We start from the raw sequence: 20,899 nt of genomic DNA, 5'->3' as shown, positions 1-20,899 counted from the left end.
CATGCTAATAAAGCTTCTCTGAATTGAATTGAATTGAGAGAGAGAGAGAGATATAGAAAGAAAGAGAAAGAGAGAGTTCTTATTGGCTGTTAAGTACATTGGTAAGAAGTAGAACTGTAGGAAGAGGTCTCACTCTTCTTCAAATTCTGGCATTTATTAGCATTCTACCTACTGCAGCTTTATGATTTGATTAATGTCACTAGAGCAGTGTCTGTGCTGTTACTAATTGCTCGAATAGCTCAAATTGTTGCTCAAACCAATCGTCTAAACTTCACACTCAACACTGTTCCTCCTTGGGTCCTGAGCAACAACCTGCCATGACGTAGTCGCGTCCCGTAGCAATGCTACAGTATGCTTGTCAATTGCTAACATCAGCTATTTGGGACCAGGCTATTTCTGTTCGTTCCAAAAGTTACATTGCTAATGCTACAATGTAGGTCTCTCTTTCCTAATCTGTTAATGAACATATTGTAACGAGCGACGGAGAGCGAGCGGTACCCAGCATGCTTTTCGGTGCTGGTTATGTTAATAGCGGTCCGCTTTTAATACACTGCGCAGTACAGCCCTGAGCAGTACTGTTTCCTTAGTCCCATCCCGCCTACTCTCACTGGGTTTCTGACCATGACCGCCCGCTGCCGCAGTGTGTGTCCTACTCCCGCACCCACACACACACACACATTGTAACCATGCATACACACCGAGGTCTCACAAAAGCTCCATGTTACTTCACATGTAGAAACTAGGAACAAAACAGAAAAGATCAGCGTGTAATTGTGAAGCGTTCTCACTTAATAATAACTAATGAGTTATTTTAATGTGATTTATTTTCTGCATCTATGACAAGTCGACGACAAGATGAGGGAAAAAGCTGCTAATATCAGCGAGACACCATAGTAACTGGAGAATGCACCGTGTTGTGTTGAAATGGTGTTTCGCTTGTCATTTGCTAACAGCAGCCATTTGGGACCAGGCTATTTCTGTTCGTTCCGAAAGTTCCATTTCTAATGTAGGTCTCTCTTTTTCAGATTGTAACGAGCGACGGAGAGCATGCTGGGTACAGCCTTAAAGCTAGCAAGCTACACACTGAAAATGGAAAGTTTGACACTGGTAAGAACAAATGAAGTTTAACCATGTATCCAGATAATTGAAATAGCACATGCTATTGTATTGTGTGAACAGTTAACTTTATTTAATTTCTTACGTGCCATTTTCTTTTGCGGGGAGCCAATGTTCCACTAAAACAAGTTCTTCTACAGATGCCAGCTCAGAGCAGGACTGTGCAGCCACCGAGTGGTTAATTTAGTGCTCATTTGCAACTCGTGGACTCCGTTCTTATGGTTACATCACAGGACCCGCACTTTATTATTTGACCGCCCGCTTTACGCACAAAGTTAAAACCACAGAGCCCTGTCCAACTTGCACCAACTTTGACATCCACCTCCTTGGTTATCCAGCAAAACACCTACCAAGTGTGAAGTAGATTGGATAAACAGTTCTTGAGATATGCAAAGGACACACACACACACACACACACACACACACACACACACACACACACACACACACACACACACACACACACACACACACACACACTATAGGACCAAATTAGGTTTTACATCTTGGGCTTTTTAGCCCTTGTATGGTATTCGGGTCAAATTGACCCATTTCAAATTTCAGTGGCCTTATCTTATTTTCTGTAATAAACATGTATTCCTGACTCAGTTCAGAAAATTATTCTGGATATGACCACCGTTTTTGCTTAGAGTGGATTTTTAACATGAATGAATTATAAAAATCCACTTTTTGTTGTGTTCTAGTAGAGACTGATTACATTCCCTAAACACATGTCTCAATTGTTTGAAATTGAGCTAAAGACAATATTTGACGTGAGATTATGAAGTGACATTTTATTTCAGAAATGTTTTTAAAACCCCGAATAAGTCACGGGTCAGTTTGACCCGAGGGATACGAGAGGGTCCCAAAGGTGAAGACAACACAAGGGTTAAATATTAGCAGCCAATCACCAAACAGGTTGGCAATAGTGCCTATGGTGGCAACAGTGGCCTAAAACACCAAATACGGTTGTAGGGTGTTGCGTTTTATTGACATGATCTATCATGAATATGCTTTCACAATGCACTTTACTTGTCATTAGAATTTTTTTTCTGTATTTTTGTCACTGAAAAATATAACAGACGAGGAAATGAGTCCATGTCAGCCAAGTAGACCCGAGTTAGCCATGATTGTTACACACAAGCGTTCATGCACCGTCACACACTGGTTAGGTTGCGTTCATGATTTAATGAACTCATGACTGAACTGATAAATGGATTCAAGCGTTTAAAAAAAACTATTAAAAAACAAAGATTGTTCTTTGGTTAAGCTGAACTGTGTCGTGTCCTATTTGACCCCCAGTGACTGTCCCGTTTGACATGAACATGTCATTAGAGTGAGGTAGAAGTTTTTTCATGTGTTTAACATATTGTCTATATACAAATTACATGACTTGGCCCGATTTGGTTGTTGTGTGGGCTTGTTAAAAAAAAAGCGCATTCAAATGTGTTTTTATGATTTAAGGGGTTGATGTTTTAACTTTTTCCTCTTTGTTCTGTCAAATAAGTTTCCAGTCTCCCTCTTAACGCACAAAAAAAATCTGATGGGTGAAATAGAAGACAACTTGTAGACTGACAGGTGTTTCTAAGTTATTTTTTAGAAGCATAAGAAGAGAATAACACATTACTGTACACATATAAAATGAAAATGCTGTATGTAGACTTTTATTGTCAACATAGTCACAATAACTCTCTCAGAATTCATTTGTAGGCTACAAAGTGTAAAAGCTGAGTTTGTACTTACTGCTGAGAGCCAGCACTTGTCTTCCTTCCCAGCTTGACACACCGTCTTTTGGGTGAAGCTGTGGGTAAAATCGGGGGTCTTGGTGGGAGAGAACGCCACTCCTCAGAAGAAAGTGTCATCTGATTCATTCCTGTGTGCTGGACTTATATTCCTCTTGCAGATAACTATTAAATGAAGACAAATGGTTCCATGTCCCATCAGCCTGTGATGCACCCAGATGGCTTTGCTTCATTCCTGGAATGTCTCACCCAGGACAAGCGTCACGAAGCCATCCAGCTGCTGCGTTTCACGCACTTCAACAGGAACAGGCGCTGCAGATGTTTCCAGCGCATCCAGCTGCTGGAACTGGAACGGCCGTTCAGTTTAACGACGGTTCCAACTTTGCGCCAATGTTCCTGTAACACCGACCCATCAGATGAGTCATTTGTCTGACCCCTTGTCTCCAAGTGGACACATCTGGACACTTCACATCGATCCCGCGTGTTGCTGCAGTTTCTTTCAAATTCAGCTTAAACCCGCTCTCCAGATGTGCGTCGACAGCGCAACTGTTTGGTGACGCCAAGTGCGCAACACCCGCCCACCCTTACTAAGACTTTCAAAATAAAATCCTCACAGTAGAACGCGTTTCAGGTTGTTCAGGTTTTGTTTTTAATTCCAAATGATAATTATCTAATATTTTGGCAGTGAACTCGTTGAGGAAAGCTCTTGGATTCGGAGAGTTTGTATCTCAACTCAAATGGAAATGAGCAGAGAAACCTCATGAGCACCAGTACATCAACCACTGTTGGATCAGGACTCCATCTTCTGGCTGGGAACAGATATAAACTGAGATTGAAGGATTCCTGCAGCCTAAAATGAGGAGTTTACTGTAATACCTGCAAGTGCTAGAATTACTGTATATGATTGGATATGTCTGACCTCACAGTGTGTACATATCAATAGGTTTTGCTCCACTGCAACATTATATCTCTTCTTACTATTCTGTAATTAGTATTAATACATACAGTCCCTGACAAAAGTCTCGTCGCTTATCTATTTTGTAGAAACACCTGCTATTAACCTGACTTTTAATTAATCAATTGGTGTAAGAAATAGCTCATATGAAAAGCTAAAACCCTCCCAAATGATGTTCAATGCACTGAAATAAATTAGTTTCACTAAAAAAAAAGATTTATTATTTAAACAAGACAGAAAGGTCAAATTTTGGCAAGACAAGTTTTGTCGCCTATACAGAAATTGAACAAATTTACTGCAAATACTAAAGTATGTCAGCAAATTAAATAGTGGTGCTGTGAGATTCAAATGTAATATCTTGTATGACTTCCATGAGCTTGAAGGACTGGACCCATGCGGTTTGGCAAGGATTCATACAATGTGTTGATGAAGTCATCAGGAATAGCTAGGAAAGCAGTCCTGCTGCCTCCCAGAGTTCATCAATATTCTTTGGTTTGGTCTTCCATGCTTCCTCTTTCATCCTACCCCACATATGCTCCATGATGTTCATGTCTGGTGACTGGGCCGGCCAATCCTGGAGCATCTTGTTCTTCTTCGCCTTGAGGAACTTTGAAGTGGAGATGGAAGTATGCGATGGAGCACCATCCTGCTGCAGAATTTGGCCTCTTTCATGGTTGGGAATATAAGAGGTAGCTAAGATTTCTTGGTATTTGAGACTATTGATGTTGCCTTCCACCCTGCAGATCTCTCGCACACCCCCATACTGGATTTAACCCCACACCAGGATTTTTCCGCCACCAAACTTCACTGTTTTCTGGGTGAATCTTGGATCCATGCGGGCTCCAGTAGGTCTCCTGCAATATTTGCGGCGACTGTGGTGTAATTCAACAGAAGATTCATCTGAAAAATCCACTTTCTTCCACTTCTCCAGCGTCCATCCTTGTAGCAGGCTGTGGGCCTTGGCACATGCCACACGCTTTTTCAATTGTCTTTTGTTTAGTGCTGGCTTCTGGGCACTGATTGGACCATGGAGGCCATTTCGAGACAGAATCCGACAAACTGTTCTGGTTGACACAGGGACTTCAGGGGACCAGGTCTCGTGGAGCTCTGCTGCAGTGGAAAATGGGCTGGCCTTGGTCCTCTCGAACAGTTGTCTTGCGGGGTCTGCCTGACCTGGGCTTGTCAAAAACGTCTCCAGTGTCTTCAGATGTTTTTTTAATCCTCTGTCCTTGGCGCTGAGACACATTGAAGGTGTCTGCCACATCAGCAGTGGATCTGGTCTTCAGTCTCTTGATAATCAAAACTTTAGTCTCAGGGTGAATCTTAGGCATGTTTGCAGATGTCTAGTTGCAGTTGATGTGAAGGCCTAGTGTACTGGGGTTGTTTTTATACACACCTGAGACCTGATTGATCCATTATTAGTCCCAGGTGAAGCTCATATGACAAGGCGACAACACTTATGTCTTTGCAAAATTTGACTCAATGGGCTTTACCAAGCTGTGAATATTAGAATACTTTTTGACAGTTTTGTTTTGCACTGAAACATTATTACAAAAGCTGTTGGGTTTAAAATGAGCCATTTCTTGTAAATAAATCTTGATTAGAAATATATTTCAGCGGCACTTCAGGTCAATTTGTACACAAGCGACAAGACTTTTGTCAGGGACTGTATTGTATGAATAATTTCAGTAGAAAAGATAACGCACCAGCCACCTATACTACTACTAATGTGAATATCAAGTGAGTCATCAAGTAAATGGGCCTTTTTGTTCAATTTTTCTGGTGGCTGCATCATGTCAACCTACGTTTTCCATGCCTAAATATATAGCCTAAATACTAAAAAAAAATAACCATGCATTATGTTAAAAAGAGCAACAAAAAAAAACACTGTAAAACTGTAATATTCTGGGGGATGGAGCACCCAAAAAAGTAGAATAACAGAAAACAAATACAGTGTTTTTTTTCCACATTGAAAATGCAGTTGTTAACTTTGATTTTAAACGTAATCTTGTGTTTGTTTTGGCTTTTTAATGTTCAATGAAGGATATTGACACCTGTAAAAACAAATTAGTTGAAGAAAGAAATGTATTTACAGTATTGTACAGTATTTCTTTCTTTTCGGTTCATCTTCACATTCAAAATCTAGTAACATTATATTTCAAAATTTTGTAGGAACAAAACAATAAAATGGTATCATACGTGGTTATTGGAATCTAAATAAGAATTTATTAAAAGATGATGAGTTTTGTGGTTAAGACAAAAAACAGTCAAAAGCATGTTTGGTACTATCAAAGTGACTCACATAAAAAAAAATTGGAATATTTCAAGTTTAAAATGAGAGAAATTAGACAAAATGAGAGAAATTGAATTAAACTAAGTAAAGTAATTAAAAAAAAACACCATTGCCAAAAAATAGATATTATGGATAAATAAAATGCTTTAATGACTAAGGATAATCTTTCTTAATTAACAGAGGAAATAGATAATATGTATATTGATATGGCTAAAGGGGCATGTGTAAGGTCTCGAGCTAAACGGTTGGAACAAGAGGAAAGAAATTTGAGTTATTTCTTTTAATTAATCATAACATCACCTCTAATTCTTTAGACATTTCAAGATATCTTATCTCTTATTATTCATTAATTTGAAAGCGAGCCACAGAAGACATTAGACAACGGCTTACACAGTAGTCGTGGTTTTAGTGAAGTCCTTTTTTTATGGTATTGCTACTTTACATTACTTAAGTAAATGATTCCAGTACTTATAACATAATGCCAATCTTATTGATCCTAATCCTACGATACGTGCTACCATTGATACAGAATGCACTAGTAATACTAATGCAAATATGAGGCTACTAATACTACTAAGGATCTGGTGCTATATTTAAATCCATATTAATGTATAGTAACTCCCACGACTTCTAACGCTACTCCTACTACCAAAGCTTATTTGAGTATTAATACCAATAATATACATAATCCTGATCCTAAAGCCATTCAGGCAGCTTTACTTGTGTAGCACATTTCAGCAACAGGGCAATTCAAAGTGCAAATTCAGTTAAAAAAAACAGTTAAAAAAAATAAAAAACGATAAAAAACACATGAAAAATAAAAACATTAAGACACGTAAAACACAAGAATAAAAGTTACAGTGCAGCGAAAGAAATTAAACATTAAAGAAATGAGCAGTCATTTAAAGAAAGGCAGCATCAAAAAGAAAGGTCTTCAGCCTCGATTTGAAAGAACTGAGAGTAGCAGCGGATCTGCAGGTTTCTGGGAGTTTATTCCAGATATGAGGAGCATAGAAACTGAACGCTGCTTCACCCTGTTTGGTTCTGACTCTGGGGACAGAAAGTAGACCTGTCCCAGATGACCTGAGAGGTCTGGGGGGGTCATAGTGCAGTAGCAGATCAGAAATGTATTTTGGCCCTGAACCATTGAGTGATTTATAAACTAGCAAAAGTACTTTGAAATCAATTCTTTGAGACACAGGAAGCCAGTGTAAAGACTTCTGAACTGGAGTGATGTGATCCAGTCTCTTGGTCTTAGTGAGGACCCGAGCACCAATGTTCTGGATCAGCTGACTTCATTTTTAGTTCCTTAAAAGTACTATCTTTTGATGTCAGGGGTATACGTCAAGGCTGTAGTCAAGACCACCTTGGTCCAGTCCAAGAGAAGTCTAAGACCAGGATTAGTCAAGACCGAGTCCAAAGAGGTTTGAGTCTGAGTCAAGACCAAGTCCAGGACAGGAAAAAGGTCTTATGCACACTGAAAAAAATAACATGTTGGATTAACTTAATTCAATAGTGGACATTGGTTGCACACAGTTGTTTTGCTTTGGCAGCAAATTAAACAATTGAGTTAAATTAACACAAGGTATTCATGTTCAATACACCTGTGTATTTTGTGTTGATACCGAGTGATTGAAACATGTTTTCATAAAGTAATTTGTGCTCTTGGAACATTTTAATCCTTCACAATTTCATCACGTTATTTCAACACTATTCAATAATTTTTACTCCAATACTATTTGGTCACTTAAATACTACACATTTTTTTCATAATATATAGTAGTATATTCTAGTGTCAATTACACAATTTTTTTGGCACTAAAACAGATTGTATTGTTCTCTAAAGATGGTTGCCTGTAACCACTAGTAACCTTTCACAAGAAAATGTCTAATTTCACTGCAGTGACCATAGGTAAAGAATTGAACTGACATTACTGTTTTACTGTAAAACAAATCAACAGTGAACAAGTAACGTCAGTTTTTCAGTGTTTTACCAACTCAGTCAAAATGGAAACTGGACATTTTTCTTTTGAAAAAGGTTTCTGACAACCATCTTTGAGGAGAACAATACAAACAAAATGTTCAAGGTCTCTATTGTCGAGATTAAATTAAGTAACAATTGTAATTTAACACTTCAATGTAACTATAAAACAGATTTAAAATGCAAAAACATGAGTTACCATTCCAGCAATCATTATTTTAATGTCAAATACCTTCTTATTAACGCTCTTTATCATTAAAATGACCCATTTTTACCAGTTGCATTTGCAGTTGCAAAACCTTTATTCAAGAGCCAAACTTCCAACACTCACAAAGAATCTGGTCATTAACTACATTCAAGGTTTAAGTGTCACTTACAAACACAGGAAATATTTCAAAAATGTTACGCTGCCTTCAGTCCGGCCATGAATTCACCTGTACATACATTGGCTTGCATAAGTGTACACCCCCATGCTTAAAAAACATCTTTAGGAAATTGATCTTAATGCCGTTATTAAAAAAAATAGGAAATCCAACCTTTAAGGACACCAATTTTCTTGTGAATGAAAAATCTATTGGAAATAAATAAATTAAGGACTGTGTCAATATCTAATGCAATACTGTTGTAGGAAATGGAACAGTGGTTGAACTTCAAATAATATAAGGTTAAAGTTTTTAAATTACACAGTAAACTAAAACCATCACTGGTCCCACAGATAGGGGCTGCACACAAGAAAAATGTTCCCTATAAGAGCCAAGTCTGAGTTGTATTCTTAGAAGTATTAAAACTCTTTACTGCAACTGAATTAAACTAAAGATCCGGTTTCACATGGCCCTGATGGCAGTATTCAGACTGTGTACAGTTCTCAATCCCTTCACCTGTAAGACAGATAGAAACTAAGACTGAAGAATGCTGCCAATCAGAGTCTTGTAGAGGGGGAAATAACTGGCCCGTCCACATGGCCGTAAAGGAATGAACACTTGGCCTCACGTGCACAACAACAGGGCTCTCCTTACTGGAGCAGTTCTGTCTTTAAGCTTTGGGCTTTCCTTGAGAGTTAAGTCACATCCAACTCCATTAAAACCTTTTGAATCCCTTCGAAAGTGTAGCGGAGCTGTGACGGATACCTCATGTTCAAAGAGTAACAAAGTCCAAACAGCAAGGCTGTTGATGGGCCATGCTGTCCAAATCTTGAAGAACCACCACACCCTCGATGATGATGCCAACATCAGAAAAGTCATTGCCTGGCGTCTGTTTGGTGACGTAAATTCCCACTGTCGCTTTCATGATGGCACTCAGCGCAGTGGCCTCAGTCATGTCCTGGTTAAAGATAAAAACATTTCTTGAAGCTTTAAAAATAAATAAAAATAAAATGATTGCATCTGAATGCAGCAATTGCTAGTTTATTTATACCCATGTAAGCAGCATAGGAGAGTACTACAGCCAAACAATGCCCTGGCATGCTGCCATTCATGGTCAATTAATGGAGAAAAAAGGATTCCAGATCAAATGAAGAGGAGCCTTCAATCTTTACAAACTAATGTAAAGATTGAATTTTCATCTACATTTTTTCTGGAACTTGTTTTCATGTTCTTGGATTTTTATCATTAACCTGGATTTATCCAAGTCCCAATTCTGCCCTTGTCAGATGAGGGTCAGTGTAGTGTAGAAAGATGGTGGAATTTTCCTTCTTTCAATAAATTTGATTGTTGTCACACTGCCTTAATCCCTAATGTAAGAGACAATGTGTCAGAGGGGTCAAAATAGGTTGTTTTTCACTTTCATAATGGGGGACTTTGGAAGAAAAAAGTGGACTGTTTTGACCATTTGTTATAATCTCACCGTGTACTCCCGCTCCAAGACGTCTGGATTCTCATTCAGATAGATGCAGTCCTTTAATGTGGGACTCCCTTCTGGCATCAATGTCACCCTTAAGAAATAAAACAAAGAAAATAAAGATTATTGAACTCAAATTTTCAGTAGCACAGAAGAAAGTGATCATAGACTGACTTCAGTCAGCATGTGACACCAGTACCTATAAAACAACAGGACTACCTGTTTGGACTGGACTTTATATCATCTCCAGGGATGAGATGTATATACATATATGTTTTTTATATTTGAAGAAAAAAAATTCTCACAGTGGGACAGTGAATGCATGATTAAAATGTATCAGTAATCAGTACTCACAGGTAAAGGGAGTTGCGCTCTGCAATGCCTGTATAACATCTATACTGACCTAATGCAATGCAGATCCACTTTATAGTTAAACAATGTAGAGTTGAAGGTTCTTACTGTCATCATGGCAGATATGACTTTCAGCTTTTTTCCCTGCTCCCCGGCCGCTTTGCAAACACTTTGATTGTAGAGGCATGGCTGGGATGCTCTTAAACTCTGCGTTTATCTGAAACATGAAAATATTTTCACAGAATTTAGAAGACATTTCTAACATCAAATCTATACCTGCCCGCCATATCATGGCGTGCACTGTGCATGGTTAATCATCTGGGTTCTGCTAGGAATATTTGAAACACATCCTAATAAAGTCAAGCATTACTTTCACACATCTCATTACACAAACTAGTCAGGGCAGAATTTTTTTATTACCTCCGTTGCATCAAAAAGGGCGGTTGTTTGAAATTTGCAATCCAAGAACATTCACGTTACAACCTCATTAAACTTCTAGCCCTATTCATTGTGAAAGTGGAAACAACGAAGGATTCAAAATTAGGGTAAACACGGTTCAAGCAGGCCACATTTTAATATTTAAAATGTATATTATATACAAAATTAAGAGCAAATACAACGTCTGGTCTCACCACAAAACTTGAGCCCACGATCCATCAACTGACTCCAGGTGAAATGCAGAGTTGAGTTTGTCTGTCAATCTGCAGCAAAACAGGAAAAAATAATCTAGTCATTACAAAACTATATTTCAAGAAACATACATTAGGTGTACACTCACTGGCAACTTTATTTAGGTACACTGCATACAACATTGTAAAATATCAAATAATTAATGTGATTATTGCCTTCTCTAATGTGAACAGAGACTAACCATGTTCCATGTTCAAACACTGGGCTGACCGTGCAAAGCCAGCAGCTTGTGTCCCAAAAAGAGTTGTGTAGGCTACGTCAAGTAGTGGCAGGCCACCACTACGTGGTTATTAGGCTACTACCACTGCGTTACACAGAGCAGACCGTTAATGTGTTGTTTTGAATTTCCTCTCCGTCTGCTCATGGTCCCATTGCAAGGTGTGTGTGTGTGGGGGGGGGGGGGGGGGGGCGCCGTCGTCGTCGTCGCTAACTTAATGTCGCTGATAACGTTAGCTAAGGCTGCTCGACGGCCAAATCTTACTAACGCTACGGTCACGGTGCAATTTACACACAATGTAACTGAACAGTCAGTTGGCAAACCAATACTAACAGAAACAGACTAATGAACACCGCAAAGTTAAATGTAAGATGAACGGCTCCCGCGCAAAAAAACTAGCTAGCTAATTCAAATAAAACATGGTGATAAATAGCGCGAGCAAAGAACTCACGGTGCCTATTAACGTTACGTAGTAACTCTCAAGACATTAAACTACATTTGGCTGAGCTTTATCAACAGTATTTAATTAGAAAATCCATATACTTACCGACCGAATAGTGGCGTGGAGTACAGTACGACGAGCCCTTGATGTGACCGTTGCCTGCTTCTTTGGCAACAATGTAAAGCGCGCCAGACGAGATCACGTGCGGTATCACGAGAATTACATCGCTTCTTTATGACTCACTTCATGCCAACATGATCTGAACAAATTCACGTACCCTCTTTGCATATTAGTAGTTTCTACACTATAGAGTTACGTTTAACTTTAAAACATGAGTTAATTGTGTTAAATGCATCCAAGACATTTACATAAATCCAAGAGTAGGCCAGTCTCCTTTTTTTCAGTGCATGACAGTATCAAGAAAATCATTTTCCCTCCAATATTATTATCAACATAATAAAGACACCTGGACTCAGTCGAGCCCAAAAGCCATATTGGGCAAGACCAGTAGCCGAGACCGAGACAAGCCCGAGTCCAAATACTAGCGAGACCGAGACAAGTCCGAGACCGTAGAACAACAGTCTCAAGTCAGCTGTCTGATTGATTTTTTAGTGAGACCTGTAAAGACCCCGTTACAGCAGTCAAGTCTACTGAAGATGAAAGCATGGACCAGTTTTTCCAAATCCTGCTGACACGTAAGTCCTTTAACCCTTGATATATTCTCAAGGTGATAATACGCTGACTTTGTAATTGTCTTAATGTGGCTGTTAAAATTCAGGTCAGAATTGGCCACAGACCAAAAATAAAATTTATGAAAAAATCTTAATAATAAAACTTTTACTTTTTACTTACTTGTGCCTCCTTTATTCCCAGATGACCACTAGATGGTGGACTTAAACCTTAGATACACCTGAACCGCCAACAGGCACTGGAGGTGATCTGCGCACATGTTGTCATTATTTACAGGAACAATGTTCACAAATTGAAAAATTACAGTAATGAAGGCACTGTTTACCCAGGGATTTATTGACAAAACTTATTCGATCCCAGACTTGGGTGACCTGGATAAATCCACCATCATCCAGTGACCCAGGGGGAAATCCCTCCTGGAGTGCATAGAGAGATAAATGGGTCATACTTGCATAACATGACACTGCTAATACCTGAGGACTTGTGGCAGCTCCTGCAGTGTAAACACTACACAGGGCTTCCCTCACATGTCATGCTAAGTTCACTCTTCTGCTAGGTGGCTTTATTTACCAGCACCGCATCAGAAGGGATATCCAACTAATCGCAGAAGCCTCTGCCCAGCTCTTCTTGGAACACGGGAAGAGAACAGAAGGGCTTAAAACGTCTGGTAATCAGATCCACTGTCGGAAGAGGAGGAGTGACACCTGCTGCACAAGGCCTGGAGACTTAACCCTTGAGTTGTCTTCCCGTCAACCATGAAAAAAGGTGTCGCTTTTTCGGACATTTTTGTCACTTTTTATCAATGTTGTGGGCGCTTTTTGTTCATCCATCCATCCATCCATCCATCTTCATCCGCTTTATCCGGTATCGGGTCGCGGGGGCAGCAGCTCCAGCGGGGGACCCCAAACTTCCCCATCCCCGAGCCACATCAACCAGCTCTGTTGATGTTTTTTCCAAAGTTATTTGATATTTCTAATGTTGACATTTTCAGCTTTTTTTTCAAAACTAAACAAAAAATTGGTACATTTTGACCCGAGGACAACATGAGGGTTAACCCTCGAGTTGTCTACCCGAAAACGTTTTTGTGTTTTTTTTTGGTTCACTTTTTTCACCATTTTTATGGCGTTTTCCTGACATTTTTGTGATTTTTTTCAATGTTTCGGCCACTATTTTGGACATTATCGGAGCATTTTTCCAAAGTTTGTAGGTGTGTTTTTGGTAGTTGTTTCATTGTTTTTTTCTTTTGTCTTCCCCCAATATTTTCTGTTATGAAAAACACTTTGAAAACGGGTACATTTTGACCCGAGGACAACATGAGGGTCAACCCTTGAGTTGTCTACCCGAAAACGTTTTTGTGTTTTTTATGGTTCACTTTTTTCACCATTTTAATGGCGTTTTCCTGACGTTTTTTGTGACTTTTTCAATGTTTTGGCCACTATTTTGGACTTTATCGGAGCATTTTTCTAAAGTTTGTAGGTAGTTTTTTCATTGTTTTTTCTTTTTCTAACATTTGTCTTCGCCCAATATTTTCTGTTATGAAAAAAATGTTGAAAACGGGTCAAATTTGACCCGAGGACAACATGATGGTTAAAGCCCTACTGCTCCGAGACTTTACAGCATACAGCAGGAATTCCAGTACAATATAATTCATTCAGTACTGCATAGGTTGACTCAAAGATTGTCTTTCCTAAAAGTTCTCTCTTCCCACCAACAAACAAAACACATTACCTATTTTGCATTATAAATCAAAAACAAAGCAATGTCTTTCTTCTGTTATTTGACCTGAATTGACTTCCGCCTACAGCACGTCGCCTTGGTGTTTTAGGCTTTATCTGATGTTATTGTCAAATCAGATTATTGACATAAATCACCACAACTCAAAGATTACTGAGAACTTCAAAGGTCCGTATCTCAAAACTCTTTATCTCAAATAGAAATGACCTTACAGTTCTAAGGGAACACAAGCCTTAACTTAATCAGAGGGACTCAGTATGCACTAAGGCATTCTATATGTTTTAGGGAAATATTTAATTCAAAAATAGGTACATATTTTGGGGTTTTACTTGCGAGGGAAGAGTGCATCATATTATGATTTGACCAGGCAGTTTCCTGCATTAACAGTAGGTTTCATTATGGTTTTTCCCACTACCCCTGTTAAATCAACAAACTAGTTTGTACCTTGTGTCATTCAACCACATCTTAACTCAAAAGGATAATGGTTATTAATACAAACCAGCCAGAGTGCTTTTCCCCCAATCCCAGCATTAACCCTTTTGTGTTGTCCTCAGGTCAAATTGACCCATTTTCATATGTCAATGTTCTTTTTAATTACCCAAAATAACATGACTGATTCCACACTACGCTCTTTGGCAAGTACAAATCTCTACTTTCATTCATTTTGGGGTGTCTTATTCAATTTAATAGCTTTTTGGAAAAAACATTGAAGTGGTTTTGAAATAGTATTGAGTAAAAGTTGACATAATCCAGTCTGTGATTATCCATCAACATACTTTCCTTTAACTTTAGTCGAAATAATTCCTAAATTCTGCTGTTCTAACTCAAACATTAGGCATAATTACCTATAAATGAGGTTCATGGATCGTAAATTCCAAGAATAACGTAGTGTTTGAAAACGTAAAAAAAAAAGGTGACAAACATTAAAAGAAAACCGTCAAAAGTGTTGAAAAAAAGGACAAAAACATAAGAAAAAGTTAAAAACGTTGATTAAAGGCCTCAAAAAAAGTGTTGATTTTCAATTTTGACGGGAAGACAACGTAAGGGTTAAGGCGGTGCAGCTGCCACAGCGCTGTGGAGTTCTGACAATGAAAAGCTAATGCTCGGCCATCAGCTGTTTCACATCCTCAAATGTGACATAACCCACCCTGATCCCAAGGTTTATTCAACCTCACTGGTTATTCAATTAACCCCGACCTTTCTCTGTGATCCCTGAACATGGAAAGTTGAGACGACTACCAACAAGGTTCGAATAGGTTACTGATCCCCGTGGAGATATCTGCCCTCTGCCTTTGACCCACCCTAATTATTCAGAAGGAGCCAGTAGCCACATCAGTAGGCAAGTCACATGCTGCGAGTATTTAGAAGATGCTGAGTGTCCTCGTTCTTTAATTCGGTAATGAGAAATTTGAGGTAAAGGTAGATGTGGTCTTTCTTTAGCCATAGCTTTGTTTTTACTGAAAAAAACTGAAATTACATGTTATTTTCAGGGAGAAATTCCTTGAAAGAAAAGACAAAGTTTTTTTGGGGAAGTCAAGGGCAGTATGTTACATTGACTTTGAATTTGTTTTTGTGGTTTTTATCAAGGGACGATTTGGTATCGTACGTGATCATGGACACGCCACCGACACATCTGTGGATCATCATGTAATCATGATTTGTATTTAAGCATGTCACTTTACTACTACTAAGGTCTCTGGGACTGAAGCGTCGATCCACCAAACAAACCCAATGCAGAGTCGACAAGCGTGTGTGTGAATTTTCTTTCTTTTTGGAATGGAAAATTCCTGGAATCCCATGTGGTTAGAGTATAACGGCTGATGTGTCTTCCTTCCTTCTGTGTTATTCTTGACTAAATTTACACCTGACACCTTCTTAGGGTTAGAATTTAGGGATTCTAAACTGCTTTGGGGACTCATGCAAATATAATGCAGCCTGATAGACAAGTCTTAAATACAAACCAGGACCTTGTTCTGGTTGCATAACCTGATGCTGTTATCTGCTACCTGTCCTTGTGTTGGACATGGATGTGTGCTGCTGTCTTTGTAACTTTTGATTTTCTTTCTTTTAGCCCCTACAGCCCTCCCTCAAGAGGCTTTGCCTTTTGCCAGGCCGACATTGTAAATAAGATTTTTTTTTCAATGCCTCGCGTGGTTAGATAAAGGTTAAATCACCGAATGTTATGTGATGTATTAAAAGTCACTAATCACTATGCCATTATAAAGATTCCTTAAATAATTAGTTCAACAATCCGTCAAATTTAAGTTCAAGGGGCTGGGAAAATACATTTTTAAATTTTACTTTTCTTTTCCCCCATAAACCATGGTAGCTATAGACTCAACTCCTAACACCATATTCTTTATGGAGAGTTACACACTGTTTAGCTTAGGTCTCATACACTAAAAAGGGTGAACTGTATGAAATGTCACATTACAGAAAGCAGTAATACTACTGCAAAGTAATGCACTGAGGCAAATCTTTGCTAGACATCATGCTGGTTAAATCTTTTTTTTGTTATGTATATGTCACAAAATACCATATCTCCATTGGTAGACTGTATATTTACATGGCAAGGTTGCTTAGTGCTATGTCATTTGCCTTTTTCACGGAAGACATTTGGACGATTTAGAGTAGGAAAAGCACCAGTGCAAATAATGTAATGAATGATGGCTTAGTTCCATTTAGCTTCTACATGTTCAAGGTCCTGGTGTTGTTAATGCTGGCATACTGTCATGGCTCACTGAGACACTATAATATGACATAGTCATTGTAAAGGTTATTAATGTTAGTAACACCTGTGCTTTTCCTACTATAAAATGTCTGCTGGGAAAAATGCCTGTTGCTTGCTTTTATTTACTGAGTACAGTAACAGTTGGAAAAATAGGGTTAGTTTTGTCTTATGAATACTTGGGTAAGGCCAAATCAAAGAGGATGAGGACCCCATCCGGGTCCTGAACCAGTGACTTTTAGACTAGAAACAGTAGGTAGCTGGTAAATAGGTTTTCACATAAAATGAATTTTTCATGGTGTTTTGTGCACAACAAACATAGTAGAGAAAATAAAGATAAAAGGACCTGCAACAGTCAAGAGGGTGCGTTGTTCCTAAAATCCACAACCATTTCGACTGACCAGATTCCCAGTAATAACATTATCCCGGACGAGCCCCCATTTGTTACCACCTGGCTCAAAGCCGGCAACAAAAAGGGAGGTCTCACACAGCTAATGTAACCAAAAAGAAGTTAATTCAACTAAATACCCTAATAACATAACTGAACCCAACATAAAGGTAACAGTGGCGTGTGTAAGTATGTAAGACATCAGTGATGTTTGCCGTGCATGGATGAGTGAATGAATGAAGTGTGTTGTAAGGTGCAACAAACCAAACAAAGAACAAAATGGTGGATGCTCCAGTAGGACCAGCTGAGAGAGAGTGAGACTCCCAGATGGGCAGGTCTTTATGCTTTCTGTAGGCCACGCCCAGTTGGGTGTTAATACACTATATTTATAGTATACACTTGAGTGTTATATTGTACTGTCCACACCAGGTCACCAGATGGCCAATCTCCCACCTGTAGGCAGACTCATCCCCACTAGAGATGAACCCAATGAGGGTGGTGTTGTCCATGTCCTTCAGGAGCTAGAGAGACTGAGGAAGAAAGAAAAAAGGGGAGCAGGTATCAAAAATCCGATAAATCTGTACCAACAATTTCACTTGGTGAATGAATATTGTGGTGACAAGCATGTAGGGCTGCACGATATGACCTAAAATCAAAATCCAGATTTCTCCCTCTCTCTCCCTCTGTCTCTGTCTTTCTTGCTACATACCCAATTTATGGATGAGCATTTCAAAAAAAGTAGTGTGTAATACACTTTTAGGACCGCAGACTTATTTCACCTCTTCTCTCTGCAGAGCAACACATGACAATGATTGTATGTAGATCTCAAACACTTTTGTGTTTAATTTAATTTGGGCGTTAAACGGCCAGCCGGATATCTGATGCTTGAACTTTTACACACTATTAAAACAAGCCAGAACACTGGAAATATGGGTTAGGCAGGTGGGTGGGTGGGGGGGCTGAGGAATGGCTGTAGGCTATGTATCTGTTAAGGCGTGTCATGAAATCTACCTTTTTTAGTATTTAGCCCAGGGACAATGCACAATGCCTACTCAATTTGTAATTGTAATATTTGTAATAGATATCATTGTCAGGACCATAGAATGTAAAAAACTTGAAATAGTCCCAAGCCTTGTATTTTCATATTTGACCCACTTTATCCTACCCTTCTCCTTCTGCCCGGAATTTACCCTTAATCACACATCGGTTCGACCTGGAGCCTATTTTTTTTTTTCCTCACATCATCTCTAAACTGTGACAAAATGACTCAGCATGAGAGAGAGAGAGAGAGCGAGAGAGAGAGAGAGAGAGGAGAGAGAGAGAGAGAGAGAGAGAGAAGAGAGAGAGAGAGAGAGAGAGAGAGAGAGAGGCGGGACCTAGTAAGCTGACACCCATCATTGAAAACAATCTTTGCCGTTGTCTCCGGATGACTTTTCTTTTTCCCGTCTCTCTCAACCCCAGAGCGGAAGGAGTGGAGCGTTTCCTGACTCAGGTCGGTGCACGCTTTCGGGAGGATACAGGCGCCGTAACAATACCTCTCTGTGGGGCATGTGAGAGTGAGCGAGTGTATTTTTTACGCGAAGGAATAAGAACGCTTGTCGGCAAGAAAGGGCTCGACCGGTAGAAGGGTTGAAGAGCTCTCAGTCGGTTCCCGGTCTCCCGGTCTCCCGCTGCGACAGAGATGGAGTGGCTGTGCGGACCTGACCTACCTTTCTGGGTGAGTAGCCTACGTTTCCGTCCCTCGTTGCCGGTGTATGTGACAGGATACTGTAACTTCTATGGCCTTGTTGTGTATAACGTTAACATAACTTCGCGTACTAGCCTAACTACCTGACACGGTTGTTGAATGCTATGTCATGCTTGGGCAGCCATTCAAAAGTAGGTTAACGTCAAGGTAACACTAACGGCCATGGCTAACTATAAGTAACCCACTTAATAGCATTTACTGTGTTAAGCTCCCAATTAATGTCACGCTAAATTACGTTACGTGCTTTCGTTTGCTGTAAAAAGTCGGACACTGTTTTTCTCAACTGTAATGAAATGTAATAAACTGTCAAATATTGCTAAATAATAATGTTATAACGTTAACGTTAGCTAGTAACGTTAGCTAGGTTATCACACAGGTATCATACAGGTAACTAGCTAGCTAATGTTAAACGTCTTTCATAGTCAGTAGCTAGCTGGCTAGTTATACAGAAACGTTACGTATCTTTAGCGATATGATATGATGATAGCACAGCAGATGTAACAATAACTCATAGTAGAAAGTATCACCTGGAGCCTATTAAAGACACACTAAAGTTTCATTGGGAATATTTCTGCAAAGTGATGAAATATTGGTAGTACCAAAGTCACTTTATATCATAGGAGACAAAATAATCAACAATAACTTGTTGCATTAATATCAGTATTTGTCACCATAGACACCATATTAAATGTCTAAGTACAAGTATCATGAATATTATAGGAGATGAGAAATATAATAGGTTAGTAGGACAAGGTAACTTAATACTTAATAGTAGTAGTAACTTTATTACGACACATTAGATCCCTATGGGAGTATTATGAGAGCTTTCTTTTTCTTTCCTTGGAGACTGACTCACTACACTTTGTAGAGTTACTTTAGGTCATGCTCAGTGTCTTTTTGCCTTGAAATGGGAAATATTAATGTTGGTTTATTCTTTCAATGGTAAACTTTGCAATTGTGAATCCCTACAGCCATTTAACATACCACAAACTCCTACAAGTACATAAGTCTATTATTGCCAGATCTAACTTAATTTTATCCTGAGCATGCCAAATTTGAAAAGATGAATTCTGCCTTGAGAGAGCACTGATTATTCTTTGAATTTGATTTTAGTGTAGTAATGGGGAAGTCTATTTATAGATCTGTTGCTTTGGTAAATCAATGCTCTCTATAGAGCTCAACAGTGGCTACCCACTTTTTGAACGGCTCCCGTTCCGGAAGTGATTTTCTCCATTCAATATGTCCATTGATGTTTCATTAAATGCTTATATACAGATTTTTTTAAGCCTGGACCAAAGCCAACCAGCTACTAGATGAGTTGTGACAACATTTGATTCGGCGTAAAATAACATTTTAAAAACAGAAAATAAGGCAAAGGTACAAGACTGTGTGCCCTTGATTTTCCTTTCGATGAATATTACACCAACAAGCCTCTTTTTGAGGCCATCTGAGGTGACCTAAACTAGTTTCTGTGGTTTACTTCCACTTCAAAAGAAGTTGTAAAACCAGAGCACTTAACAATGCATGTTCATTATGACTCAGGCTAAACCCTAACTCTTGCCCAAGGACTCAATTACAATCTCATTGTTTGGAAAAGGTGTTGTATAGGCATGCAATTATACAATCAACTCAAGCTTCAATCATTTTACATTCACAAGAACGACCTACAGACAAATGAATGGCACATATTCTTTATTTATTTATATTAACTGTGCAAAACAAATGTAAATGTAAATGTGCTGTATTTATATAGCGCTTTTCCAGTCTTAACAACTGCTCAAAGCGCTTTTACATCTACAGGATACATTCACCATTCACACACATTCATACACTGTGGCCGGGGCTGCCGTACAAGGTGCCACCTGCTCATCAGATATACATTCATACACACTCACACTCCGATGCGCAGCACCGGGGGCAACTTGGGGTTCAATGTCTTGCCCAAGGACACTTCGACAATGACTGCAGGGGCGGGGATCGAACCACCAA

The 20,899-nt window shown here is 39.1% G+C and overlaps 2 protein-coding genes across 2 annotated transcripts in view; one reads left to right on the top strand and one right to left on the bottom strand.

The window, feature by feature from the left end:
* Nucleotides 1-3,369, bottom strand: part of radil2b (Ras association and DIL domains 2b) — a 34,688-nt gene extending 31,319 nt beyond the window's left edge. The window contains exon 1 of the mRNA XM_032502321.1: nt 2,860-3,369. Within this exon, the coding sequence (XP_032358212.1) occupies nt 2,860-2,987 (128 nt within the window). The 5' untranslated portion in view covers nt 2,988-3,369. The remainder of the gene's footprint in view (nt 1-2,859) is intronic.
* Nucleotides 3,370-18,563: 15,194 nt separating this feature from the next.
* The window catches only part of abcc3 (ATP-binding cassette, sub-family C (CFTR/MRP), member 3), a 63,686-nt gene continuing 61,350 nt past the window's right edge, over nt 18,564-20,899 (top strand). The window contains 1 exon segment of the mRNA XM_032502320.1: nt 18,564-18,880. Coding sequence (XP_032358211.1) covers nt 18,845-18,880 — 36 coding nt within the window. The 5' untranslated portion in view covers nt 18,564-18,844.

The sequence above is a fragment of the Etheostoma spectabile genome, chromosome 21 (genome assembly GCF_008692095.1).
Source record: "Etheostoma spectabile isolate EspeVRDwgs_2016 chromosome 21, UIUC_Espe_1.0, whole genome shotgun sequence".
Taxonomy (NCBI): domain Eukaryota; kingdom Metazoa; phylum Chordata; class Actinopteri; order Perciformes; family Percidae; genus Etheostoma; species Etheostoma spectabile.
The sequence above is the reverse complement of the archived record's forward strand: the minus strand, read 5'-3'. Positions and strand labels throughout refer to the sequence as shown.